The sequence below is a fragment of the Ovis aries genome, chromosome 1, assembly GCF_016772045.2.
Source record: "Ovis aries strain OAR_USU_Benz2616 breed Rambouillet chromosome 1, ARS-UI_Ramb_v3.0, whole genome shotgun sequence".
Taxonomy (NCBI): Eukaryota; Metazoa; Chordata; class Mammalia; order Artiodactyla; family Bovidae; genus Ovis; species Ovis aries.
The window spans coordinates 91,196,263-91,219,153 of NC_056054.1; the positions used below are offsets into that span (position 1 = coordinate 91,196,263).

The 22,891-nt window shown below is 43.1% G+C and overlaps 2 protein-coding genes and 1 pseudogene across 6 annotated transcripts in view; 1 reads left to right on the plus strand and 2 right to left on the minus strand.

Annotated features, from left to right (window-relative positions):
- Positions 1-939, plus strand: part of LOC132659461 (large ribosomal subunit protein uL1-like) — a 74,093-nt pseudogene extending 73,154 nt beyond the window's left edge.
- BCL2L15 (BCL2 like 15) overlaps positions 1-6,643 on the minus strand; it is a 7,287-nt gene extending 644 nt beyond the window's left edge. The window contains exons 1-5 of one of the 2 annotated variants that reach the window (XM_004002344.6): positions 6,530-6,643; positions 6,294-6,454; positions 5,858-5,979; positions 2,757-2,981; positions 1-1,876 (exon numbers count right to left, since the gene is read on the minus strand). The exon at positions 1-1,876 is cut by the window's left edge and continues 644 nt beyond it. In XM_004002344.6, the coding sequence (XP_004002393.1) occupies positions 1,859-1,876; positions 2,757-2,981; positions 5,858-5,979; positions 6,294-6,420 (492 nt within the window). In that variant the 5' untranslated portion in view covers positions 6,421-6,454; positions 6,530-6,643 and the 3' untranslated portion in view covers positions 1-1,858. Of the gene's footprint in view, positions 2,982-5,857; positions 5,980-6,293; positions 6,455-6,529 lie in introns of both variants that reach the window. The other variant, XM_060413075.1, reaches the window with a different exon arrangement.
- A 3,979-nt stretch (positions 6,644-10,622) lies between these two features.
- AP4B1 (adaptor related protein complex 4 subunit beta 1) lies at positions 10,623-22,795 on the minus strand. 4 transcript variants are annotated; one of them, XM_060413060.1, is made up of 11 exons: positions 22,671-22,795; positions 22,284-22,471; positions 20,781-20,892; positions 20,339-20,563; positions 19,022-19,169; positions 17,946-18,442; positions 16,512-16,595; positions 15,216-15,319; positions 14,244-14,451; positions 13,542-13,823; positions 10,623-13,296 (listed from the first exon to the last, which is right to left on the minus strand). In XM_060413060.1, the coding sequence occupies exons 6-11, from the start codon at positions 18,439-18,441 to the stop codon at positions 12,869-12,871; spliced, it is 1,602 nt and encodes a 533-aa protein (XP_060269043.1). In that variant the 5' UTR covers position 18,442; positions 19,022-19,169; positions 20,339-20,563; positions 20,781-20,892; positions 22,284-22,471; positions 22,671-22,795; the 3' UTR covers positions 10,623-12,868. The 4 variants fall into 4 exon arrangements, with proteins under 4 accessions (XP_060269043.1, XP_060269035.1, XP_060269039.1 ...); XM_060413052.1 differs by lacking the exon at positions 20,781-20,892; XM_060413056.1 differs by lacking the exon at positions 20,781-20,892 and having other exon boundaries at positions 22,572-22,684.
- Between the last annotated feature and the right edge of the window lie 96 nt (positions 22,796-22,891).

Sequence of the window (22,891 nt, forward strand, 5' to 3'; positions counted from 1 at the left end):
CAGCGTTAGTCAAAGTGAAAATAATGATTTCACCTAAGAGGTCAAATACCACAAAACCCACCATGTTAGGTTTACAGTAATGTAAGGGACAAAGGAATACATCAAGTGTCTGAAGTTGGTAGCAAGAAAAGCTAATTTCTACTAAAGAGAAACATGAAATCTCATTTCTGGATTACCAACTTAATTTATTGAAGAATAGAGGAAATAGCATAACTTGAAAAAGTCAAAATATATTAGCAGCACTATATCTGTATGTCTGTACATCTAGAGGAGCCAGATAGCTGGCTGGTTGAAGGGAGGGGATGTGGTTAGCTTTGTTAAACTTAAGCCAAAGCCATTAACGCCTCACTTAAACAGTAGTGCTTTCCTTCTTGATGTTTAGGTAAGTCATCTAGTTTCTGGAGCTTAGAGATGAAGAAGTCTCTACTTGATGACTGTCTATTAATCCATGAGATTATTAAGAACTGTTATGTGATACACAGATCATAGAAACCATATGTTTTACTTCCAATAAGGTCCAATCACTTGTGGCAGGACCAAGGAAATACACACCTCTGTCGAATACTCAGGAGTCCAGGAGTTCACTGATTTGTTTTAGAGAAAGTGTGGATTATGCAAGAAATAACAAACACTCAAACTAAATTCTGATAAAAAGAGTCATCCTACCTACGGTTTCTTTTAGAATTATCAGGATTGCAACAGAGTTTAAATTACTCAAGGAGAAATGGTCATGGAGCTCTAGAGCAGAGGTCTGAAAAGGGCCAGGGAGTAGACATTTTAGGTTTTACAGGACAGGCTACATGGTGTCTGCCATAACTCAACTCTGCAGTTGCAATGCTACAACAGCCATAGGTAATATGTAAACAAGTGAGTGTAGTTGCATTCCAATAAAACTTTCTTTAAAAAAAAAAAAAGCTGTGGGCTGATTTGGTTTGTGGGTTGTAATTCCCCAACCCTTGCTCGAACGTGATGGTTCTAAAAATTTGTATGCACATCAGAATCACCAGTGGGACCAATTAAAAAGGTAGGATCCTAGGCCCAGCCTACCCCTACCAAAACAGAATCTCTAGGGATACAGCCTGGAAATCAGCAACGGATAACGTCCACAAGTGGTAAGTGAACTGCACTTCGAGAAACACTGCGGCATGTACACAGCTAGCTTCATCTAAGATAAGATGGCCCTACAGTCCCAGAAGGGGGCCAGCACTTCCTGTATTCTGTAGTGATAGAAACGCAGTGACTGGTCTGTTGCTTTTTGGCCTTCCTAATAGAAAAGCAGATGAACAGATTGCTATTTTCTTGCTTCCAGCCTTGACAATAGATAATATAATTTGGCTCCAGTGAAATTAACATGAGATTTAGGTTATGAATTTAAAAGAAAATCCTCAACTTAAAATAACAAGATTTTCTAAACCAAAGATCTCCCTGAAATGCTTTAGACTGCAAAATTAGTAGACAAGATGCCTTATCAGAGGATGGAGCTAAATCTGATGGAATGGTTCACTGTGGGCTCCCTTTTCCCTACACTGTCTCCAGCAACCTGCCCTGTTGCCTGGAACTCCACTTCTAAAGTCATTACTTTGCATCTGGAGGTCTTTGTTGCACTAAAAATCTCATTAAAACTACTGCGTCACTGTGGAAGACCCCTCATGAAAAAACAGAAAGTAGACCTCTGTAGACCTCTGGGAGATGCTCCTAACTTTAACAATCAGTAGAAAAGAGATTATTCAGCTAAATTAAGTGCTGTACAAGAGAAAGGGTTTTTATTTGGTTGTTTCTTGATTTTAATCACCAGAGATCAATCATCTGATCAGTCAAAGAAGTCCTGTTCAGGCTGGGAAACAGCTCCATCTCTTCTTCAGCCCTCCAGATTTTCCTAGGAAAGACAATGAATATCCTACAATCAAAGGGATGGTCTTCAGGAACTCCCTTAAGAAACCAGAAAGACCTGTAGACACCTCAAGGGAAGCCCGCTCCTATTAAGGCTTTTGCTCATCCTGGAAATGAAAACACATGTTCCACAGAGCAGATGCTCTAAGGCAGAGGCTTAGAACGCCGCCTATCGTTACCACCACAGCAGATGTCATTGTTCTTGGTTAGACAATAGTAAGGTGATTCTGAACTTCCTCAACATACACCCAAAAGATGTTAGGGGAAGGAGATCCAGAAACTTACCAAGGGGTAGAGCAAAGTCAGACTGACATTACAATCTCACCATAAATATAATCACAGATGATTATGTGAAGGAAGTGGAAATTAGTTTGACAAAGTTAGCAGTCAGTATTTTAGGCAACCTGCCTCTGGGGTCCAGGGCTTCCCCAGCAGCTCAAAGAATCTGCCTGCAATGCAGGAGACAGTGCAAGAGATGCAGCTTCGATTTCTGGGTCAGAAAGATCCTCTGGAGGAGGGCATGGCAACCCACTTCAGTATGCTTGTCTGGAGAATCCCATGGAGAGAGAAGCCTGGGATGCTGCAGTCCATAGGGTCGCAAAGAGCTGGCCATGACTGAAGCATGCACACTTGGGGTCCAAGACCTGCTGGCTGAGCTTCTGACTGCTCCCCTTTTCCATGGCAACCCCCCACCCCCCACCAAATAATCCTGTCATTTTCAGCAAAGCTGGAAGTCCTATTTACCCACATGGTTTCCAACTGACAGAAAGAACCATGAACTGGAGTCTCAGGTATTAATATAAATATATATATTAATATAAAAACAATGCCAATATCCAGCAAAGACAGGGGTCCAAAATACTTACCCATCCTCCCTGGCCCTGGATGTACTCTCGGATGGCAGTGTTGCCATTGATCATATTCGTCATGGGCCTCGCCAGCTGTCCTGCCACCTCAGGATTCATGCGGACCACATGTTCAAGAAGCTTCACAGACACTGCCAGAAAGGCTCTCTCGTAAGCCAAGCTGGAATCTTGGGTACACCAGGCATTGCTGAGAGATTTCACTGTGTTCTGAAGTACAGTAACTGCCTGGGGAAAGACAGAAAATCTATCAGTGGAGTATCACTAAAAAAGTACAGGAGGCTAGAGTTGCAGGAATCCAGTAAGGCAAGTGTTTCTCAAAGAACGGCAAGGACACATTGGTTGTATTTAAGGTAATCTTTTTTTCCTTGATCATATTTTTAATTAAGTAAATTTATTTTGAGATAATATTTTTTCAAATGTTTTATTTTGTATTGGGATATAGCTGATTAACAATGTTGTGAGTTTCAGGTGAACAGCGAAGGGACTCAACAGTATATATACATGTATCCATTCTTCGTCCAACTCCCCTTCCACCCATAAGGTAATCTTAAAGAGTAAATGGATAAACTTTTCTTATTGTAATATTTTTTAATTTATTGCAATGGGTATTAGGAAAAAAACATAAGTAGCCCATCAAACCCACAATTTGCTCAGGATGGAAAAAATGATTAAAGAAAAAAAAATGATTTGAAAGAAAAATCCTAAGTACATGATAGTAGAGCTAGTCAAATCCTGAATGTCTAGCTTAAATGACTGAAGTCTTGGAAACTCTAAAGTAAAAAATAGATTAAGCTTTTCCTCTTCCTTTATCCTTCCCCGAAAGTCTGATCCAAAAGCCATTATTTGGGGCCAGTGAAAGTGAAAGTTGCTCAGTCATGTCTGACTCTTCGAGATCCCATGGACTACACAGTCCTTGGAATTCCCCAGGTCAGAATACTGGAGTGGGTAGCCTTTCCCTTCTCCAGGGGCTCTTCCCAACCCAGGGATCAAATCTAGGTCTCCCACATTGCAGGTGGATTCTTTACCAGCTGAGCCACAAGGGAAGCCCTAGGTGGGGCCAAGAAAGATTTCTGTGGTGTGGCACAGAGGGCCCATGGTAGTCACAGCAGGGTGTCAGAACCCAAAGAAGCTGAGAAGGGCATCCACGGTGAGAGTGCCCATATCCTGGTTTCCAAATTTTGTTCTCTGTAAACAGAAATCAGAGTTCCCGGGAAAATGGCTAATTTCAGGTTGTGGCTTGGAAAATACAAGATCTTCTGTAAAAGAAATTAAAGTAGTTCTTGGAGAATGATAGGGACATGCCAAAATCACAGTCCAGACTGAAAGGACTCCTACTGGTAGAATCTGGGGCAATTCGGGCACACAAATAAATAATGATAGCAACAGATTATAACCCACTGAATAAAGTAGGAATTCATGAGTCCACATTGAAATAAAAAATAAGGTCAAAATATGAAAAGGCAGTCAATTTTATGGTGAAGGAGAGAAACCTGCCATTTGGTGGCAAGCATGCTGTGGTATATACAGAAATGGAATTATGTGGTACACATGAACCTTGGGCTTCCCTGGGGGCTCACAGAGTAAAGAATCTGCCTGCAATGCCTGAGACCTAGGTTTGATCCCTGGATGGATCCCCTGGAAAAGGGAATGACAACTCACTCCAGTATTCTTTTTTTTTTCACTCCAGTATTCTTGCCTGGAGAATCCCCATGGACAGAGGAGCCTGGCGGGCTACAGTCCATGAGGTCACAAAGGGTCAGACACGACTGAGTGACTAAGCACACACACGCAGTTTCCTTATCTGCTTAAATGGATATTAAGTCAGAAAATTGAGGACCGATCAGCAGTCCCCAACTTTTTTGGCATCAGGGGCCAGTTTTGTGGAAGATTGTTTTTTCACAGACTAGGGGTGGGGGATGGTTTCAAGATGATTTAAGCACATTACATTTATTGTGTACTTTATTTCTATTTTTATTACATCAGCTGTACCTCAGGTCATCAGGGATTAGATCTTACAGGTTGGGGTCACCTGGCCTATAGGTTCTACAATCTAAGTTGTGTGAATACAGCAAGTGGACAAAATTGGGTTAGATGTTTGCTCTTACAATGTTATACATACATGGGGAAAAGCTGCACTACAATTGTTTCTATGATGCCTCATAAAGTAGTGTAAGGATTAAATGAGATAATAAGTGTAAAACATTTAGAATATTGTCTAACACATGGGAAGTAATGAGTTAATACTAGCTGTCATTATTGATATTAATCAGCAACCTCATCTAAAACATGGTCTATGGTATTTATATCCAATACAGAATCCAAGAATCAGGACTCTGATGAAAAGCCAGATACACCTAAGTGGGCTGCTGTAAGTACTTATTCCCCATTGTATCAGAATTGTCAAATGCCTATCCTTCCTGTATATAATTTTATTGCTGGATCTTGTGGGGAAACAAGATGCCCACTACCAACAAAATAAACGCTTCCCTTGTGACTGAGCTGGTAAGAAGTCCGCCTGCAATGCGGGAGACCTGGGTTCGATCCCTGGGTTAGGAAGATCCCCCTGGAGAAGGGAAAGGCTACCCATTCCAGTATTCTGACCTGGAGAATTCCATGGACTGTATAGTCCGTGGGTTCACAAAGAGTTGGGACATGACTGAACGACTTTCACTTTCACCAGCAAAATATTTTAAAAGGTGCTAAAAGAATAGAATGTTTTACCAAGAATAAAGTGCTATATATATATATATATAGAGAGAGAGAGAGAGAGAGAGAGAGAGAGAGAGAGAGTGTATATATATATATATATACACACACACTCTCTCTGCCATAAAACACAGCTCTGATGAAAAACAATCAGAAACAATCAGAAGGCTGATGAGCCTGTGCCAAAAGCTTTTCACCTCAATATCACCTTGTCTTTGATTAACTGCTAAAGACTTAGAATTGAAGAATTCCTGCTGCATCTCCTTGGATGCAATAAGCCCCCAAATTTTTCATAGAACATTTGTAGTCACAGTTGTATTGGCATAGTAAGAGAACGGTGTCTGAAATCGAATAAACAAGAAGCCAATAATAGAAAGAAGTAGTGGAAACTTGACCTGTCCCCCAGTGGTTTCTGCGATGACATTTCTGGCAGAAGCTTCCAATTCTCCATTGAATTTGTCACCCAGCATCCGAAGGCGACCCGCAATGATGGCCACATCAAAAGAGGAAACCTCCCCTAAAACAGATGGGGCACAGTCACATTTATCACAATGCCTAAAGTGATGGCAAGCCCCAGGGACCTGGGCATTGAAGAAAGTTCTCTAGATTTCTAAACAATCCAGTCCCCATCCTCCCAAGAAAATCTTTACTATAGCGTCAACACCAATAGACAAAAAATTCTCCCTTCGCTGAGAATCTCTTTCCCTGCTACAGGGACTTCAGATATTGCTGAAAACTTAGTTTGCCTTTTGAGACTTCAGAGGAAATAAGTTAGCAGATTCCGATTTTCTTACAGACTTGCAATTACCACCTCAGGCCCAGAAGCCTTACCTGCATCTGGTTCCTCTGCACATTGTAGGGTCCGGTTACCAACCTGCCAAGCGGGGCCTAAGAAGTCGGCGAGGAGAGCGTCCACTATGCATGCCGTTTGTTCCTCAAAAGTTCGGGGGCTCTTCATTTTAGATGTATGTTTGCAGTCAAGTTTTGCTTTCCTACAGAACAAGCAATTCAGTTCAGCAGGAAGTCAGAAACCCTGGTAAACCAGATGTGTCCTCATGTAAACTTACTTAATGGGACGTGGGGTCCTGGAGTCTTTCCTTCCACCTGTCTTCAAAGCAGCTGCTCAGAAAGGGCGAGACTGTTCTACAGAGCTCACCCGCACACAGCTGGGGAGGCTTATTGAAGACTTTCAGTTCCCTGAGAGCCACACCCAAGCCACGGTTAATGGATAACTTACACTAGTGAGATAGCCAATCCAGAACTGAAAGAGACAAGGAAGAGCCTCTTGGGTAATAATCACTAAGAAACTTCCTGTTGGGTTCTGGGTATGGTCTAATTTAAAGAAAGAAGTTTTTGAAGTTATATTACACAAACATTCAACTCCTGACAGCATTCATTTGCCACAATGGCACACTGATCATTGACTGAGTACCTGTGTGTAAGGAACTGCACATACTTGGCATATAAATAATCCAGAAAAATGACACAGATGCAGTTCCTATCCTCATGGGCTCACACATGGACATAAATGACAGATATTAAGTAACTAATCACATAATTTCTTGTGCTTATTGAGATATAGTGTGTAATAAGGAAACAAACCAAAATAAAGAAGGCTTCCTTTAAGTCGTAACATCTGAGAGGAGCTCTGAAGGACAAGTGAGGACTCATTGGGCAAAGAGGAGGAGTAAAACCATTCCAGATAGAGGGAACAGGACATATAAAAGCTGAGGAGATGAATAAAAATTGGGGCATTTGAGGAATTGCAAATGGGCATAATACAAAGTATTTCACAGGGAAATAATGAGGATTAAGTAAGATAATGTTATGTGGAAGAGTCAAGCAGCATCTGAAGTACGTGTGTGTGTGTGTTAGTTGCTCAGTCACATCCAACTCTTTGCGACGCTATGGACTGTAGTCATCCAGGCTCCTCTGTCCATGGGATTCTCCATGCAAAAATACTGGAGTGGGTTGCCATTCCCTTCTCCAGGGGATATCCTTGACCCAGGTAAACTGGGTCTCCTGCTTCGCAGGTAATTCTTTACTGTCTGAGCCATCAGGGAAACCCATCTGAAATATAGCAAGAGTTAAATGTCTTTCTTTTAGCCCAGGGTCTAATCACCGAGATGAAAGGAATCTGGGATCTATTCTCTAATAGAATTAAGTGGGGTCTTCCAACAGGGCTGGACTCCATCAGTGTTTTACAGGTTCTCAGGACTGGACACTTATTTTTAGTGGTTGCCTTCTTAATGGAGCTACACCTAGATTCTGGGTTTGTGTCTCAGAAGCAGCACTCAAACCTATCAACTTTTCCAGGGTATTCTGACCTGGTGAACTAGCAGGATGACATTCAAGCATAAACAGTAAGTTAATTGTTCTAAGTGGAATTTCTAGCTTGCAAAATAATCAGAGCCAATCTTCTGCTTTCTATTCCATTCTTAAAAAAAAAAAAAGATCATACATTCCTTTGGGACTAGGAATTATATAGCTAAAGGGTCATTTTTATTTGTCGTTATCACTAAAGCTAAAAACAGTGTCTAAGTAGCTTTCAGACCTCTAATGTCAGAAGATTCTGCAAAGATAATTCTAGGCCAATGTCCTTTCACACTAGAGCTAGCCACTGACAAGTTAAGGATTCCAACAAATACATTTATGACATACTCCCAAAATAATACACAAAAACAAACAAAAAAAAATTGTAAGATACAATCCAGCTGGTGTTAAATAGCCTCCCCAAGGTAAGTGGCATCAGTAAGCAGTAGAACAGAAATTTAAAACCAAGTATGTCTTACTATCAATAGTAAACCTTTCCCCATAATAATAACCCACCTTCCTTATTTCACTACTGGTATACATATGGGCAAATGCAATTTTGGGAATCTAATCTTTGCATAATCTTATATATCCTTTACATTATTTCGTACAGTCAATGGTATAAGGCTAGAGAACCAAAGTATATCTTTCATGAGCAATGTGGGGTAAAACTTCCTCCTTTATTTATTTCTCTCTGGGCCTTCAATGGAATACCCTTCCAACCATTCCTTCCCCTCCCTGCCCCCAGCCCACATACCCTTCACTCGTGTAGTTCAAATATTGTACTCTTAATTATTACTGAAAAATGAGGCCAGAATTTTTTCACTTTCACTTGTTTCTCTTGTTGCTCTGGTCATCTTTTTCCCAAAGCCTCATCTCATTATATCATTAGCTCAAAATCCAGGATCTTGTCCTCTGCACCAGGCCTGCACGTGAATGAGGATCCTGGGGTACAGCTCCTCTCAATGTGATGACCTGTAACTAAGAAAAAATGTTCTTTGCCTCCTCACCCCCAAATACTCAACCTATGAAAAAGTGATAGAATAACTGTAACAGAACTCCAATTCAAAAAGGAGGGAATGGAGGCATCTAACAGTTGCTGGTCCATAGCTGTAAAATGATCATCAAAGTGAAGTCGCTCAGTCGTATCTGACTCTTTGTGACCCCATGGACTATAGCCCACCAGGCTCCCCTGTTTGTGGAATTCTCCAGGCAAGAATATTGGAATGGGGTGCCATTCCCTTCTTCAGGGGAGTCTTCCTGACCAGGGTTCGAACTCGGGTCTCCTGCACAGCAGGCGGATTCTTTACCATCTGAGCCACTAGGGAAGCTTTATTCATTTTGCTTGTAAATGAGTAAAACCAGGTGATAGTTAAGAAAAGTCAGTTCTTCACTGAGATGATTTTTAAATTGTTGCTTCTGTTATTCAGTCACTCGGTCATGTCTGACTCTTTGCAACGCCATGGACTGCAGCTCACCAGGCTTCCCTGTCCATCACCAACTCCCAGAGCTTGCTCAAACTCATGTCCACTGAGTCAGTGATGCCATCCAACCATCTCATCCTCTGTCATCCCCTTCTCCTCCCAACTTCAATCTTTCCCAGTATCAGGGTCTTTTCCAATGAGTCAGCTCTTCCCATAAGATGGCCAAAGTATTGGAGCTTCAGCTTCAGCATCAGTCCTTCCAATGAATATTCAGGATTGATTTCCTTTAGGATTGACCGGTTTGATCTCCTTGCTGTCCAAGGGACTCTCAAGAGTCTTCTCCAACACCACAGTTCAAAAGCACCAGTCCTTTGGTACTGGCCTTCTTTATGGTCCAACTCTCACATCTGTACGTGACTACTGGAAAAATGATAATTTTGACTATACTGGCCTTTGTTAACAAAGTGGTGTCTGCTTTTTAATATGGTGTCTAAGTTGTCATAGCTTTTCTCCCAATGGGCAAGCATATTCTAATTTCATGGCTGCAGTCACCGTCTACAGTGATTTTGGAGCCCAAGAATATAAAGTCTGTCACTATTTCCATTGTTTCTCCATCTATTTGCCATGAAGTGATGGGACCAGATGCCATGATCTTAGTTTTCTAAATGTTCACTTTTAAGCCAGTTTCTTCACTCTCCTCTTTCACCTTTATTAAAAGTTTCTTTTAAGTTCCTCTTTGCATTCTGCCAACAGGGTGGTGTTTTCAAAAGCAACAGTTTCATATTCTGCTATGCTTCTCACTTTACAGGAAAGCAACCAAGTAGGGCTTAATATTCTAAAAGCTCCTATAGTTAGGATCACTGTAGTTAACATTCAGTTACTGAGCTGTACCTAATTTTCTTTGGTTCAGCAATTCAGCGATAACCCTTAATTTTTTAAGAAGTCAATCAATTTACTCAATTTCTACCACTTACATCCTGTTCCCTTCCAACACTTAAAACTGACAGCACTTAACACTTCGACTTTGTTTTAGTACCTAATTAAACATTCAGTTTAACTGAACAAGTCAAAATATGGAAAGTGATTCTGAAGCTGTTCTGATCCTCCTCCTTTCAGTCCCTGGGGATCCAGGATCCAGATCTGTCTTTTTCAACTGTGGGTGATTTTTTACTTCCGTGGTAACCTGGCAACATCTGAAGATATTTTTAGTTGCCACAACAGGGGTTTGGGGGCATCTAATGGTATAGATCAGAGATTCTGATGATTATCCTACAGTGCACAGATAAACCCCCTACAGCAAAGAATTATACAGCCCCAAATGTCAGTAGCACCACTTCTGAGAAACCCTAGCCGAAATGGAATTCCATCTATTATCTTCTATATGGTCGACGCAATATAACAAAACACACTTCAAACACCAGTCTACAAATACCATCAGAATCTAATTATTCAAAACTTACAGCCATTCATTCAGTACTATTTATTGAGTAACCATTATCTCATAGGCACTGTAGACAGAAGGAAAGAAAGATAATCACTGTCCTTAAAAACTGTCTGGCAGAGACAGACAACTGACTAAATCCAGGTCCTTGCCAGAAAATTCAGCACTATCTGTTTCCTATTCCTATTAAAAGCTTAGCTGAGAGAAATCATAGGCAAAGCATTATTTGAAGGATATGCAGTCCATCTATGGATCCAGGTAGACGAGGTCCTTTAGTTAAGCTGGATGATATTTGGGTCATAGTATCCTTAGGTCTTGAAGAATGCCCTCACTAAGCTTCATATTAAAATTATGCTCTCTGTTCAGACTGACGAACACCACAAGAAAGTCATGTGAAACACTTTACTAACTTGCCACACAAGTATTTTACATACCATTCAGTGCCATCCGTGTAAAATTACATGTAAATTTCTTTTAGAAATTAGAATTGAAATATTTATTTCTCTCTGGTGACAACTACACAATCATTTCTCTTTATTCTGGCTGCTTCCAGGTGGCGCTAGTGGTAAAGAACCCGCCTGCCAATGCAGGAGACGCAAGAGATGCAGGTTCGATCCCTGAGTCAGGAAGATCCCCTGGAGAAGGGCTTGGCAACCCACTCCAATGTTCATTCTTGGAGAATCCCCACAGACAGAGGAGCCTGGTGGGCTACAGTTCACGAGGTCACAGAGTCAGACATGACTGAAGCTACTTAGCATGCAAATCACTTACAAAGCTAAATACAACCTCAACTGTATCAACTATGTAGGCTCTTTCAGCCTGGACATTTGTATACTTTCCCATCCCTAACCCAGCTGGTCTTAACAGGTATTCTTATTTTTCCTATGCTGGGTTCTCTGGTTATTTTTACTTTACCATCAGTTTATTACATCTGTTTTGGCCATAAGTTGTCTCCATGTACAAAATGTGGTCAGTTATGAAGAAAATTAAACATGAGAAAGAGTGACAAGAAAACAATTAGAATAGTACTGCTGTGCTGTGCTAAATCACTTCAGTCCAGCTCTTTGAGACCCAATGGACTGTAGTTTACCAGGCTCCTCTGTCCATGGGATTCTCCAGGCAAGAATACTGGAATGGGTCTTCTTCCAGGGGATCTTCCCAAACCAGGGTTCGAACCCACGTCTCTTACGTCTCTTAAGCTGGGTCCTTTAGCGCCACCCCAATAGTACTGCGAGACATATGCACTGACTGCTTTCACAGCTTGAATGAAACCCCTAACGAAGGCAGCGAGGGTCACAGAAAACATCCTGAAAGAGCTCATACCTGAACCGAACACCAAAAGACAGGCTGCTGCTGCTGCTGCTGCTGCGTCGCTTCAGTTGTGTCCGACTCTGTGCGACCCCATAGATGGCAGCCCACCAGGCTCCCCCGTCCCTGGGATTCTCCAGGCAAGAACACTGGAGTGGGGTACCATTTCCTTCTCCAATGCAGGAAAGTGAAAAGTGAAAGGGAAGTCGCTCAGCTGTGTCCGACTCATAGCGACCCCATGAACTGCAGCCTACCAGGCTCCTCTGCCCATGGGGTTTTCCAGGCAAGAGTACTGGAGTGGGGTGCCACTGCCTTCTCCGAAAGATAGACTAAGTGTTACTTAAAAAGATATGAGGGTGAGGAAATATTCTAGGCAAGAAATAAAAGCACAGAGATAAGAGAGAGCTGAGTATATTCAGGGAACTGCAAGTGCTTTGCTTTTGCCAGAACACGGGGTATTCTGGTGAGCATTGAGACACGGCACAGAGGAGGAACTCTGGAGACCAAAAAGCCTAAAAAGCATGATTAAAATATTATAACAGTAAGGAATTTACTGTAGTAATCCAGGGAAGAAAAGATGACCCTTACAAACTGATATCCCTGCCAGTTTCCAGACACATCAGACATCTTTAATTAGTAAAATAATCCCTTAAACTAATTAGAAAAGAATACAAATTCTACCCTCACCCTCTCCCCAACAACATTAACCTTTACAACATCACTTGGAAAAGTGGGGTCATTCACCAATATGTATGAGAGGAACATGTCAATGTTCTTTGGACAAAAATGGAAGAATCTTCACTCCCAGATTCCCCTTCTCCTTTGCATTTGATATTATCTGGACTTACAAGCAGTGATAATAAGAAAACTAAGGAACTCTGACAGCTATTCACCTCACTATGGACAGACAAGAAGCCATGTTATGATTTTATGTCTCCAATCGTTCCGATCACAGTTTCTAAAACAGAAATAAAACTCTTCAGTGTCTCTGTCCTCGCCTCGCTTTGTTTCACTGAGATCTGCATTTGCAAGTTCGCAGGCTCCAGCAGCAGTTCTGTTAGGAACAGACAGCCAGTGTCGTCCTGAGCACTGAGGTAGGCTTTCCATGGCTGAGTCCCAGCCCGGCTCATCGCGATGGTCTGGATGTTCACGACTTGCAGCGCCATCTGCAGGGTGTCAGGATGGACTGCTCCCTGCCACGGGAACACCTGCTGATGAGCAACTTTGAGGCTCAGCCAAGTTTTCTCAAAACACTCAGCAGTAAGCTGGTGATTGGGGATGAGCATGAGGGCTCCAGAATCAGGGAGTTCCTGAACCCTCTCCTTGTTCTCTTCGGGAATCAGGGATCCTACAAGAGTCAGAAAGCTTATTTAAGAGACGCTCTCAGTCTGCTGAAACTACATTTTAAAATCTAGATTTCTGAAAGTACACAATGTGATTTTTATCTTTGGAGAAATGGCTTAAATAACCAATGGCAAATTTTCTTGTTCACAAAGACAAAATTCAAGCAACAATCTGAAGTTTAGCTGGGGTACTTTACTCTCTACCATAAAGATTTTTCATGACAAGATAGAAAATAAGGTTGATTTTTACCTGATGTGGGAAAGGCTGCAGTGTTAGGAAGCTCTGGGCCATGATGTTCTACTCCCTGGCATTTAGCTATGGTTGCCCAGCGGGCTTTGCCATATACTGGCACCAGAGTGTTGAAGTCCAAGGCCCAGCTGTTCACAGGTCTTTCTGCCTGATCCTCCAAAAGTCTGAGGGAAGGGTCAGATTCAGGGCTACACAGGATCTGCTTTGCTTCACTGATGCCAGCTAAGAGGAGGCGGTAATAGAAGAGACCTCGGTCTCGTACTGCCATGTCCTTTTCTTCCTCTGAGGAAAGATAACAGGTTGAGTTAATTAAAAATAAAAACATTCTTTCTATCCCTGTGCCCACCAGAATAGGAGGGAGGAAACCCTAGAAAATGTTGACATTTTCTCCTTGGGTCCCAGACACAGCTCATCAAACAATGAAAGCTGTGAGAACCTCTATGACCGACGTGAAAGTGTTAGTCGTTCAGTTGTGTCTGACTCCTTGTGATCACATGGACTGTAGTTAACGAGGCTCCTCTGTCCATGGAATTCTCCAGGCAAGAATACTGAGTGAGTTGCCATTCCCTTCTCTGGGGGATCTTTCCAACCCAGGGATCAATCCCGGGTCTCCTGCATTGCAGGCAGGTTCTTTATCATCTGAGCCACCAGGAGGTATACACAACTGGCCACAGCAAGTACCATTTCCTCTGAAGAGCCTACCTATGCAGTAGTGTAACAAGCGGCCTAGCATGTCCTGGCACTCAGCTGGGCGAGAGAGGAAGAGGCGCAGCACAGCTGTGAGCAGCTCCATCTTGACAGCAGGGAACGTCTCTGACTTCACATTCTCTATGAAGTCTTCCAACACATAAGGAGCATTGGGGATTCTCTTCCCATGGACACCGAGTAACCAGATAAGTGCCTGCTTCCCCTAGGGAATTAGGGAGTAAGAACAGATGCTTAACATTTGGCTGTCCAAAACCCAGGCGAGAGCAGACGGCAGACAGCAGCAGGGTTTGCTTTTCCCCTAGAGTTAGCAGAAAAAGTGTATTTTACTTGCTTCAGCTTGCATTTATTGATCTACCCCCTACTAAACTCTCTACAACAAACAGGAACGAAATTCTACACAAAAAAGGAGACTTATGACTCTCACGCCTATGTTGTTTAAGCAATAAAGATTCCTCAGTTTTGGGGCTTTGGCCCCAATTTGGAGTTTCATGCTTCAGTGGAAGTTACTGGAAGATTTCCCTAAGTGACTCCATTAAAGTGGTGATTAACCTAGAGTGCACATCAGAATCGCCTGCAAGGCTTCTTGAAACTGTATGTGTCCAGGGGTTCCCACTTCTGAATAGCTGAGTAGATCTGGGATGAAGCGTAAACACACGTAGAAAGTCCACAAATGACTCTGCTTTTCATGCCAGCTGAAAACCCTATGGTCTAAATCTCTCACTCAAAATAATGAATACGTTACATGAGAATAACGGTTATCAAAATATTTGTGAGGAAACCATAGTTAAATTCTAATGTTTTCATAATTTATATCCTGCCTACACCCCAAAGAGAATCTGAGGTGGCAACTGATTCTAAGAATTCCCACTTCAGACACTGCATAGAAAGAATAATTCGATTCCATTTCACAGAGCAGGTCCCAAGCACTTCCCCTTTATCAGGAAGTAAAGGAGAATCGTAGTCTACCTCGCTGTCTTGAATGTTCTCCTCACAGCCGGGCAGGGCCTGACACACAGCTTCCGTACACTGAGGACACAACCATGCCAGGTCTCGGAAAGTCTGCACCACCACTGCAGCAAGCTCAGGACACAAGAGCACAGGGTTAGAGCCTCCGTGTGGGAAGGAATCTTAAGAAAAGTCACACAGTCAGGCGGCAGGAGCGTCTGCAAAATGGGTGTTGGAGGGGGTGGTCAGTGATCACCTGAGAAAGGTCTGGTACGGGCAACAAGTTCTTAAATGAATGTTGCTCTTCCCTGATTGCCATCAGGATACAAGAATTAATGTATGCAAAGGCACTTGGTAAACTGGAAAGCCATATACAAATGTGGGGGAGTGCTGCTGTTGAATGATGCTCTGAAGTATAAATGGAGACACTAGGGCTGGGGCTACGGTGAAGCCAGCAAGGTGCCAGGTTGTAAAACATAAGAGGACACACAGAGGTAGCACCTGCAGGAACCTGAGACTGAGTGACTCTCTATATACATTACATGTATATATATATATATATATATATATATATATACTCTTTTCTCGTAAGGCTTTTTTTTTAGCTGTGCTGGGTCTTCGTCGCTGTGGGGGCTTTTTTCTAGTTGCGGTAGGTGGGGGCTACCCTCGCGTTGCTGAGCATGGGCTTCTCATTGCTGCGGCTTTTCTTGTCGCAGGGCATAGGCTCTAGGCGCATGGGCTTCAGTAGTTGTGGCGCACCGGCTTAGCTGCCCCACTGCATGTGGGATCTTCTCAGGCCAGGGACTGAACCGGTGTGCCCTGCATGGGCAGGTGGATTCTGAAACACTAGGCCGCCAGGGAAGGCCTCCGTTCTGGCTCATCACAGGACACTGCAGATAGATCCCTGTGCTGTACAGTAGGACCTTGTTGTTTACCCATGCTCTATATAGTAGTGAGCGCCTCTTTAAATGTCTGTATTCTTGGCACCTTGTTTGTGTCATTCTAGTCCCAGGTCTGGCAGCCACTGCTTACAGTTGCTGTTGTGAAGCAAAAAGAGGGACAAAGGTGGGGAAATGACAAGCAAGGTCATCCTAGCACCCTTCATTAGCTAAACAACAGCCTTGAACACTCACGGCAACCTGAAGACTCCCTGCCCTGTTAGGTCTATATGCTCCTCCGATGGCAACAAATGATGACGTAAAGAAAAACTTAAACCTCTCATATTCAACAACAAACATGTTCTGAGAAACCATCACAGGCCAGGAAATTGGTCCTCCTCTGAAACACACAAAAAAATCCTAGAATGGTAGCTATTACCCGTGGTAATGTGCTCTTGTCGAAGGCCCAGCAACTCTGTTAGAATCTGCATACACTGATCCGTATAGGTCCTGGCGATGCCACCTACAGAGGAAGGAAAGCAGAAAATGTGTTAAGTCAAATATTAGCACCTCATTCTAAAACAATTTCCTACCAACCAAAAACAAAGAGGACCGGAAATACCTAAAAAAAAAAAAGAATCACACCTTGCTTGATGAAATAAGAATTTAAGGGAACTTAGGTAAAAATGAATTCCCTATTGAACAAGGTTGAAAATTTCAGAGTATTTATGTGGCAGCCAGTTTGTTGCAGCACACCTGCACAGGAGTACTCCTGCTGGGGACACTTGACCGCAGCCTCCAGATGGCAGGGTTTCTACTCCCCTCTTTGTTTCCTCTTTTCTGCCCCTAAAAATAGCCATACTTTATTCTACATAGGAGAGTTCCTCCTCCTCCTCCTTCCCTTGAAGTCCTCCAAAACTGAGCTCTCCAGCTGCTTTCATGTTGTGGCTCACTTTAGCTCTTTAAATTCCAGACATGGTAGTGTGAAAAGGTCTGTAGGCCTTAGGTTTTACTCCATGTTGGTCTACTCAGCATAATACAGAGTAGCCCAGAGTAGAAGCTCAATAAATGATTGTTGAATTGACACAGGACTTTGAGTCAGGAAAGTTGGGTTTCAGTCCCAGTTCAGGAACTATATAAACTTTGGGCAATTTAAGAATCTTTTTGTGCCCGAGTTGCTTCATCTTGAAAACGAAGTTAATAACCACTTGTCCACTTTTCTTGACTGTCTCACAAGACTGTAGGAAGATGACATACAGAAAAGCATTTTCAGTAAGGTACAACAAGAGGCAATATAAATTGTGTTGGACTTCCCGGATGGTCTGACAGTGGATGGGAATCTGCCTGCCAATGCAGGAGGACACGGGTTCAAGCCCTGTTCCAGGAAGATCCCATATGCTGTGGGGCAGCTAAGCTCGGGAGCCTCAACTACCCAGCCAGCGCACCAGAGCCCAAGAGCTACAGCTAGGGAAGCCAGCGCACCTAGAGTCCATGCTCCACAGCAAGAGAAGCCACACAATGAGAAGCCCGTGTACACAACAAAGAGTAGTCCCCGCTTACTCAACTAGAGAAAGCCTCAGAGCAGCAACTAAGACCCAGTGCAACCCAAAATAAATAAATGTTTTTAAAAATCAATTAATTAATCATGTGATACTTTGAATCACCTGTAGTCTATATCCTAGAAAAGACGTGGCAACGCCGGTGTTGGCCAAAAGAGCCTTCCTCCCCCACTTATTTGCAGTCACTGACCCAGTGTTTTGAAGCTAGATCCTTTCCCTTGAAGCAAGACTCATTCCCTTTTGCTCTCCGTGGTTCCCCAGCTCTCTAGCTGTTTGGTGTAGGCTCTCATGAAGGAAAAGCAGCAGACACCTACCAATGGCGAGGATGGCAGCCTGCGCGAAGTCGGCGGACACGTCGGTGCAGTACCCTCGAAGCTCCTCCAGCACCTGCTGCACATTCTCGTCGTTCACCAGCTCACACAGCACCTCCACCTTCTGGAGCTTGATGTAGTGGGGCTCCGAATAGGAGCAGAAAAACTTCTTGTAGTGGCTGCTGAAGTGACCTGGCAAGCTGTGCAGGATCTGGCGTACATGACAGAGGGCAGCAAAGCAGAGCTCTCGACTCTCTGAAGAACAGGCAGCCAGCAGAGGGCCCTTGACTTGCATGAGCACGTCGGTCTGCACGTGGGGGAATTTTTTGGCCAAGATCAGAAAGAGTTTGGTGGCTCCCATAACCACGCCTGGGCTGCTGCTCTTGAGAAAACTGTCCAACAGATTGAGAATGTCAAACAGCTCCTCCTCACTTCGGGGTTGGTAGCGGAGCAGAAAGTTCAAGACTTCAGCCTGGCCCCACTGGTCCAGTTTTGACATTCTATCCAAAAAAGAAAACAAATGGGCTATGTTAGCAACAAAATTAGGACCACCTCCATGCGATTGCTCTGTCACTAGTCATCTGCTCATCACGATAAGGGGAGAATTCTTAAAAGTAGGTTGTACTATAATTGAATTATTCTTTTTACATATTACTTAAAGTTTATACAAAGTCTTTAAATAACAAGATGAGTTCACAGTACAAATGCATTCTCATCTAGGGCCAAAGACATGATTGCTATAGCCTAGACCCAGACTCTCTACATTGTAAGATAGTATGTGTGAATGGCTTAGTTTGGGGGACATAATGACTGCAGGGACAGAACCTATCCCCGAAGGATCTTTCTGCCATCTCTCTATATTATCAAAAGAAACTAAGACCAAAAAAAAAAAAAAAAAAAGACACACAAAACTTACAATGAAACATGAGGTAGTTAATGGTTACAGTTAACTTTTTTTTTTTACTGCTCTACAAAAGTTATTCAAGAACCTCTCCTTCATTCAATACATCAACAAGATCCGACTATGATGCAGAGATGCAGATCTGATCATGATAAAAAGAGAATAGAGGTGTCCAAACCGATTTAAGAGATGGTGGGCGATGGGCTTATTGATGACTACACCTCCTTCCTGTTTCAGAATTTCCTCTAGAGACCTTAGGCAGTTCACAACCACAATTGGATCCTGGTCGCGCAGCAAACTATATAATTCATTTACCAGGGCACCATCTACAAAAGAACAAAGATCTCATATAAACAGAACCTTCAGAGTCATGGGGATAGAGCCAGAATACTAGTTCCAGGCAGACAAAACTGAACCTCTCTGCTATTACACAAAAGTAACAAAAGCAGTAACAATGTACAAGGCTAAAAATTGCCATTTCCAGACTATCCTCAGTAGTTGATGCAAAGAATTTCACCTGAACCCCAAAGAAAGAACTTCTTTAAGCTCAGAAAATACCAAGCCTTGCATCCTACTTAAAAGAGACACCTACGGTGGAAGGGAAGTTCAAGAGGGAGAGGATACATGTATATTTCTGGATGATTCACGTTGTTCTACGGCAGAAACCAACACAACATGTAAAGCAATTATCCTCCACATAAAAATAAATTTAAGAAATAAAATGAAATTTTAAAAAAGGGATATCCAGTAGAACCACATTATTATTTTCTATCAAACGACATAATGTTTCACAAAGTCATATTATCCAAGAACAATTTTTGAAAGATTATTATGGCTACAAGTCGACATATGTTTTGTCACTTGCTTGTTAAACTGACACAAATTTCTTGACATAACAGACTTTCAAGCACCATTTTGAATCATAATTTCGATATAAGACTGACACGATGAAGATCCTTGGCACAGGACTGCTACCCTCCTGACATATGAAGCCTTATCCCGCAGACCATTGAGAATTGGCTGTTGGATATATTCCTGCACACCAGGCATCCTAAGCAACACATTCTGGAGTCAGCCAGATCCTAAAGTACTAGTGTTGACATAATTTAGCCCCTATTCACTTAACAGAGGGCTTAGTAGATGTTTGAATATGCATTGGTCAGATTCTTCTCCACAAACTCAAGAAAGCTGCTGCCAAACTTAAAATGCATCTCTTGACTTTTCATGTGGAATAATGCTACACGGGCAAGTTAAAATACACGCACATTTAGAAATCTTTAACCATCTCACTGAGAGTAAGGTAGAAAAAAATCCCTTAATAAAACCATCTATATAGTTTTTTAAACCAAAGTAATGGCTGACAACCTGAGTTCAGGTTACAACCGTGTTTTCCCCAGTATTAAGGAACTCAAATAAATTGTCCTCATTAAAAATCTGCCTGTGACCACATGAACCCTTCAGCCACTGAGATGCAGGAAGGGGAGAGAGAGCTCACCTGAGGCTACACATGCTCCGTAATGCCAGCCCTCGCACCATCGGGTTGGGGTCCGAACAGTCTTTGCACAGTGTATTGATGGCCAGGAGAGCCAGATCTGGTTTCAGGGGAGCGTAGGTACACATGTAGAGATAAACTAACTTCTTCTGAACAATATCCACAGTGGCACTAGCTTTCACCATTTCCATGAAAACACCAGACATGTCCACCCCTTGAGTCATGTGCCTGAAACCAATACACACAGCAGGGAAAAGTAAAATATATAATCCCCAACCCACCACCACCAACCTACAGAAAGCCTTTTACTTATACATGTCCTGGATAGCTAACTAGACTGTGACCTTTCAGAGGGAAGCAACCAGGTCTACCTTTTCTATCATATCACACAAAACTTAACATGGCCTGCAGTAAACGTTCTTCTGTTCATTCAACAAACACTTACAGAATTCCTAGTATTGATGCATTCCAACGGCATTCAGCTTTTACATTCCAGGGATATGTTCTGAGGACATAATCTGAGGAAGGCATGTTCTCGGATCTGAAGGAACTCAAATCTACCGAGCGGGCAGACAAGGACACCTCTAATTACAGGATGACTGATAAGCATCACAACAGAAATAACAGATAAGGTGCAGTGGGTATCTAACACTGCCAAGAAGTAATACTTGAGTCAAATTAGCAGGAGCTCCAGGGAAGTGTAGTAGATAGGTAATGATACACACCGTAAGGCATGTGGACATGAGCAAGAATGGTATATTCTTTTGACAGTCTGAAGGTAGTTAACAGGGTGTTCCTTGGATGTTATGGTAAGAAATTTGGACTTTATTCTGTAGATCACAGTAAACTGTGATCTCCTATAGGAATTTGAGGGGATGTCTGTTCAAAATGCAGATTCCTGGGTTCCATCCCACCTACTGAAATCAGAATTACTGGATTGAATGAAATTTTTACATTTTCTTAAAAAGCATTAAAGAAGCATGAAAAAAGCATAAAAAGCATTAAAATTTTAAAAAGCATTCTTAAAAACTTCCGTGCATGCTAAAGTTTGTGATAGAAAGTCTGCTACAGGCAAGAGATATATTGTCAAATTCATATATTGGAAAATCATTCTAACTGAAATGGGAGCAAGATGACCTAATACTCTGCTGTTGTTTTAGTCACTCAAGATGACCTGATACTTTGTTGTTGTTTAGTTGCTAAGACATATCTGACTCTTTTTGCAACCCCATGGCCTGTAGCCTGCCAGGCTCCTCTGTCCTGGGATTTTCCAAGCAAGAATCCTGGAGTCTGTTGCCATTTCCTTCTCCAGGGGATCTTCCTGACCCAGGTATGAAACTGGAGTCTCCTGCATTGGCAGCAGATTCTTTACCACTGAGTCAGCAGGGAAGCCCTGACCTATTCTTAAACCACTGCAATTCTTTTTAATAAAGAAAGCAGAACAGCAGTGCCAATTTTTAAAAAAGAGGACGGATATTTAGAACCATAAATCCATACCACCTGACTTGAGCAGTGAAGATCAGGTGTCATCAAGACTGACTCCCACATTTGGGCAGCTGGGTGGTGACATTTATCAACACAATACAAGCAGAAGAGCAGGTCTGGGAAGGTGGAGGGAAGAATGCAGGTGCTATTTTGCATGTCTTTGAAGAAATATCCAGGCAGAAATGCCAAGCAAGCAATAGGATGTGTGAGTCTGAGGATAAAAAAGGACGTTTGTACTAGATATAGATCAGCAGTACAAGTTCAAGATATGGTTGAAATCACCCAGCTGAGTAAAAGAAGCAAAATATGCCCCACAAGGGAGACTTATATGTCATTCCCGAGAAGCAGAAAGGCCAAACCGTACAACTGCCATGTATGAAAATTCATTAACTCTTTCTGCGCAGCCATGGGGAGAGAGGCCTGCTGGGGATGGCAATGGGGGAATTAGGGCCTTAGGTGATACCTAATCACTCGCTGGATGACACTCCGATAGCGCAGCCTATCAGCCTGAATGTGAGGATTACACAGAGCCTTCTTCAGCTCCTTCACCACGTCCTCGGAGCCAAGGTACGGCATCTTCTCCAACAGTCACGGGGCAGTTTCCACAGATCCCTAGGGAACTCGGGCTCCTTCTAGCCCTGATGTGGGGACCTGGGTAAAGGAAATGTCAGTCAGCGAAGGGACAACAGGCGCGATCTCGCCCCAGCCTTGTCTTCCCGAAGGCCCGCAACCAGGACCTAGCATACTCAACTTCAACCCTCTTGCTTCCGGGAGCAGCCCACCCGAGGCTCTGCGATTCTATCCCGGGACCCGCAGGCTGGTTCACCCCGCCCACAGAGCTCTCCCCAACCTCTAGGTCCTCGGCTTGATTTCCAGCCCAGCAGCCAACTGTCCGTGAAACCCTCCCTCTCCAGTTCCAGCCTTTCTTGCGCCTCCACGCGGTTGCCGTCACCTAGAGGCCCAATCAAGCTCTCTGCGGAAGTCCCGCCTCCTCCAGAGGGACCGCGTATTGCAGCTGCCAATCACCCTTTCCCAGTGAGCGCCGAGCGCAGCCTGGATCCCGACCTTTGG

Coding starts and splice junctions, on each gene's coding strand:
- AP4B1 (XM_042252831.1), bottom strand. CDS start 22,396: ATGCCGTACCTTGGCTCCGAGGACGTGGTGAAGGAGCTGAAGAAGGCT. Junction 14,452..15,215: donor AGAACATTCAAGACAGCGAG/GTAGACTACGAT, acceptor CTAATTCCCTAG/GGGAAGCAGGCACTTATCTG. Junction 13,824..14,243: donor CTTGTTACACTACTGCATAG/GTAGGCTCTTCA, acceptor ATCTTTCCTCAG/AGGAAGAAAAGGACATGGCA.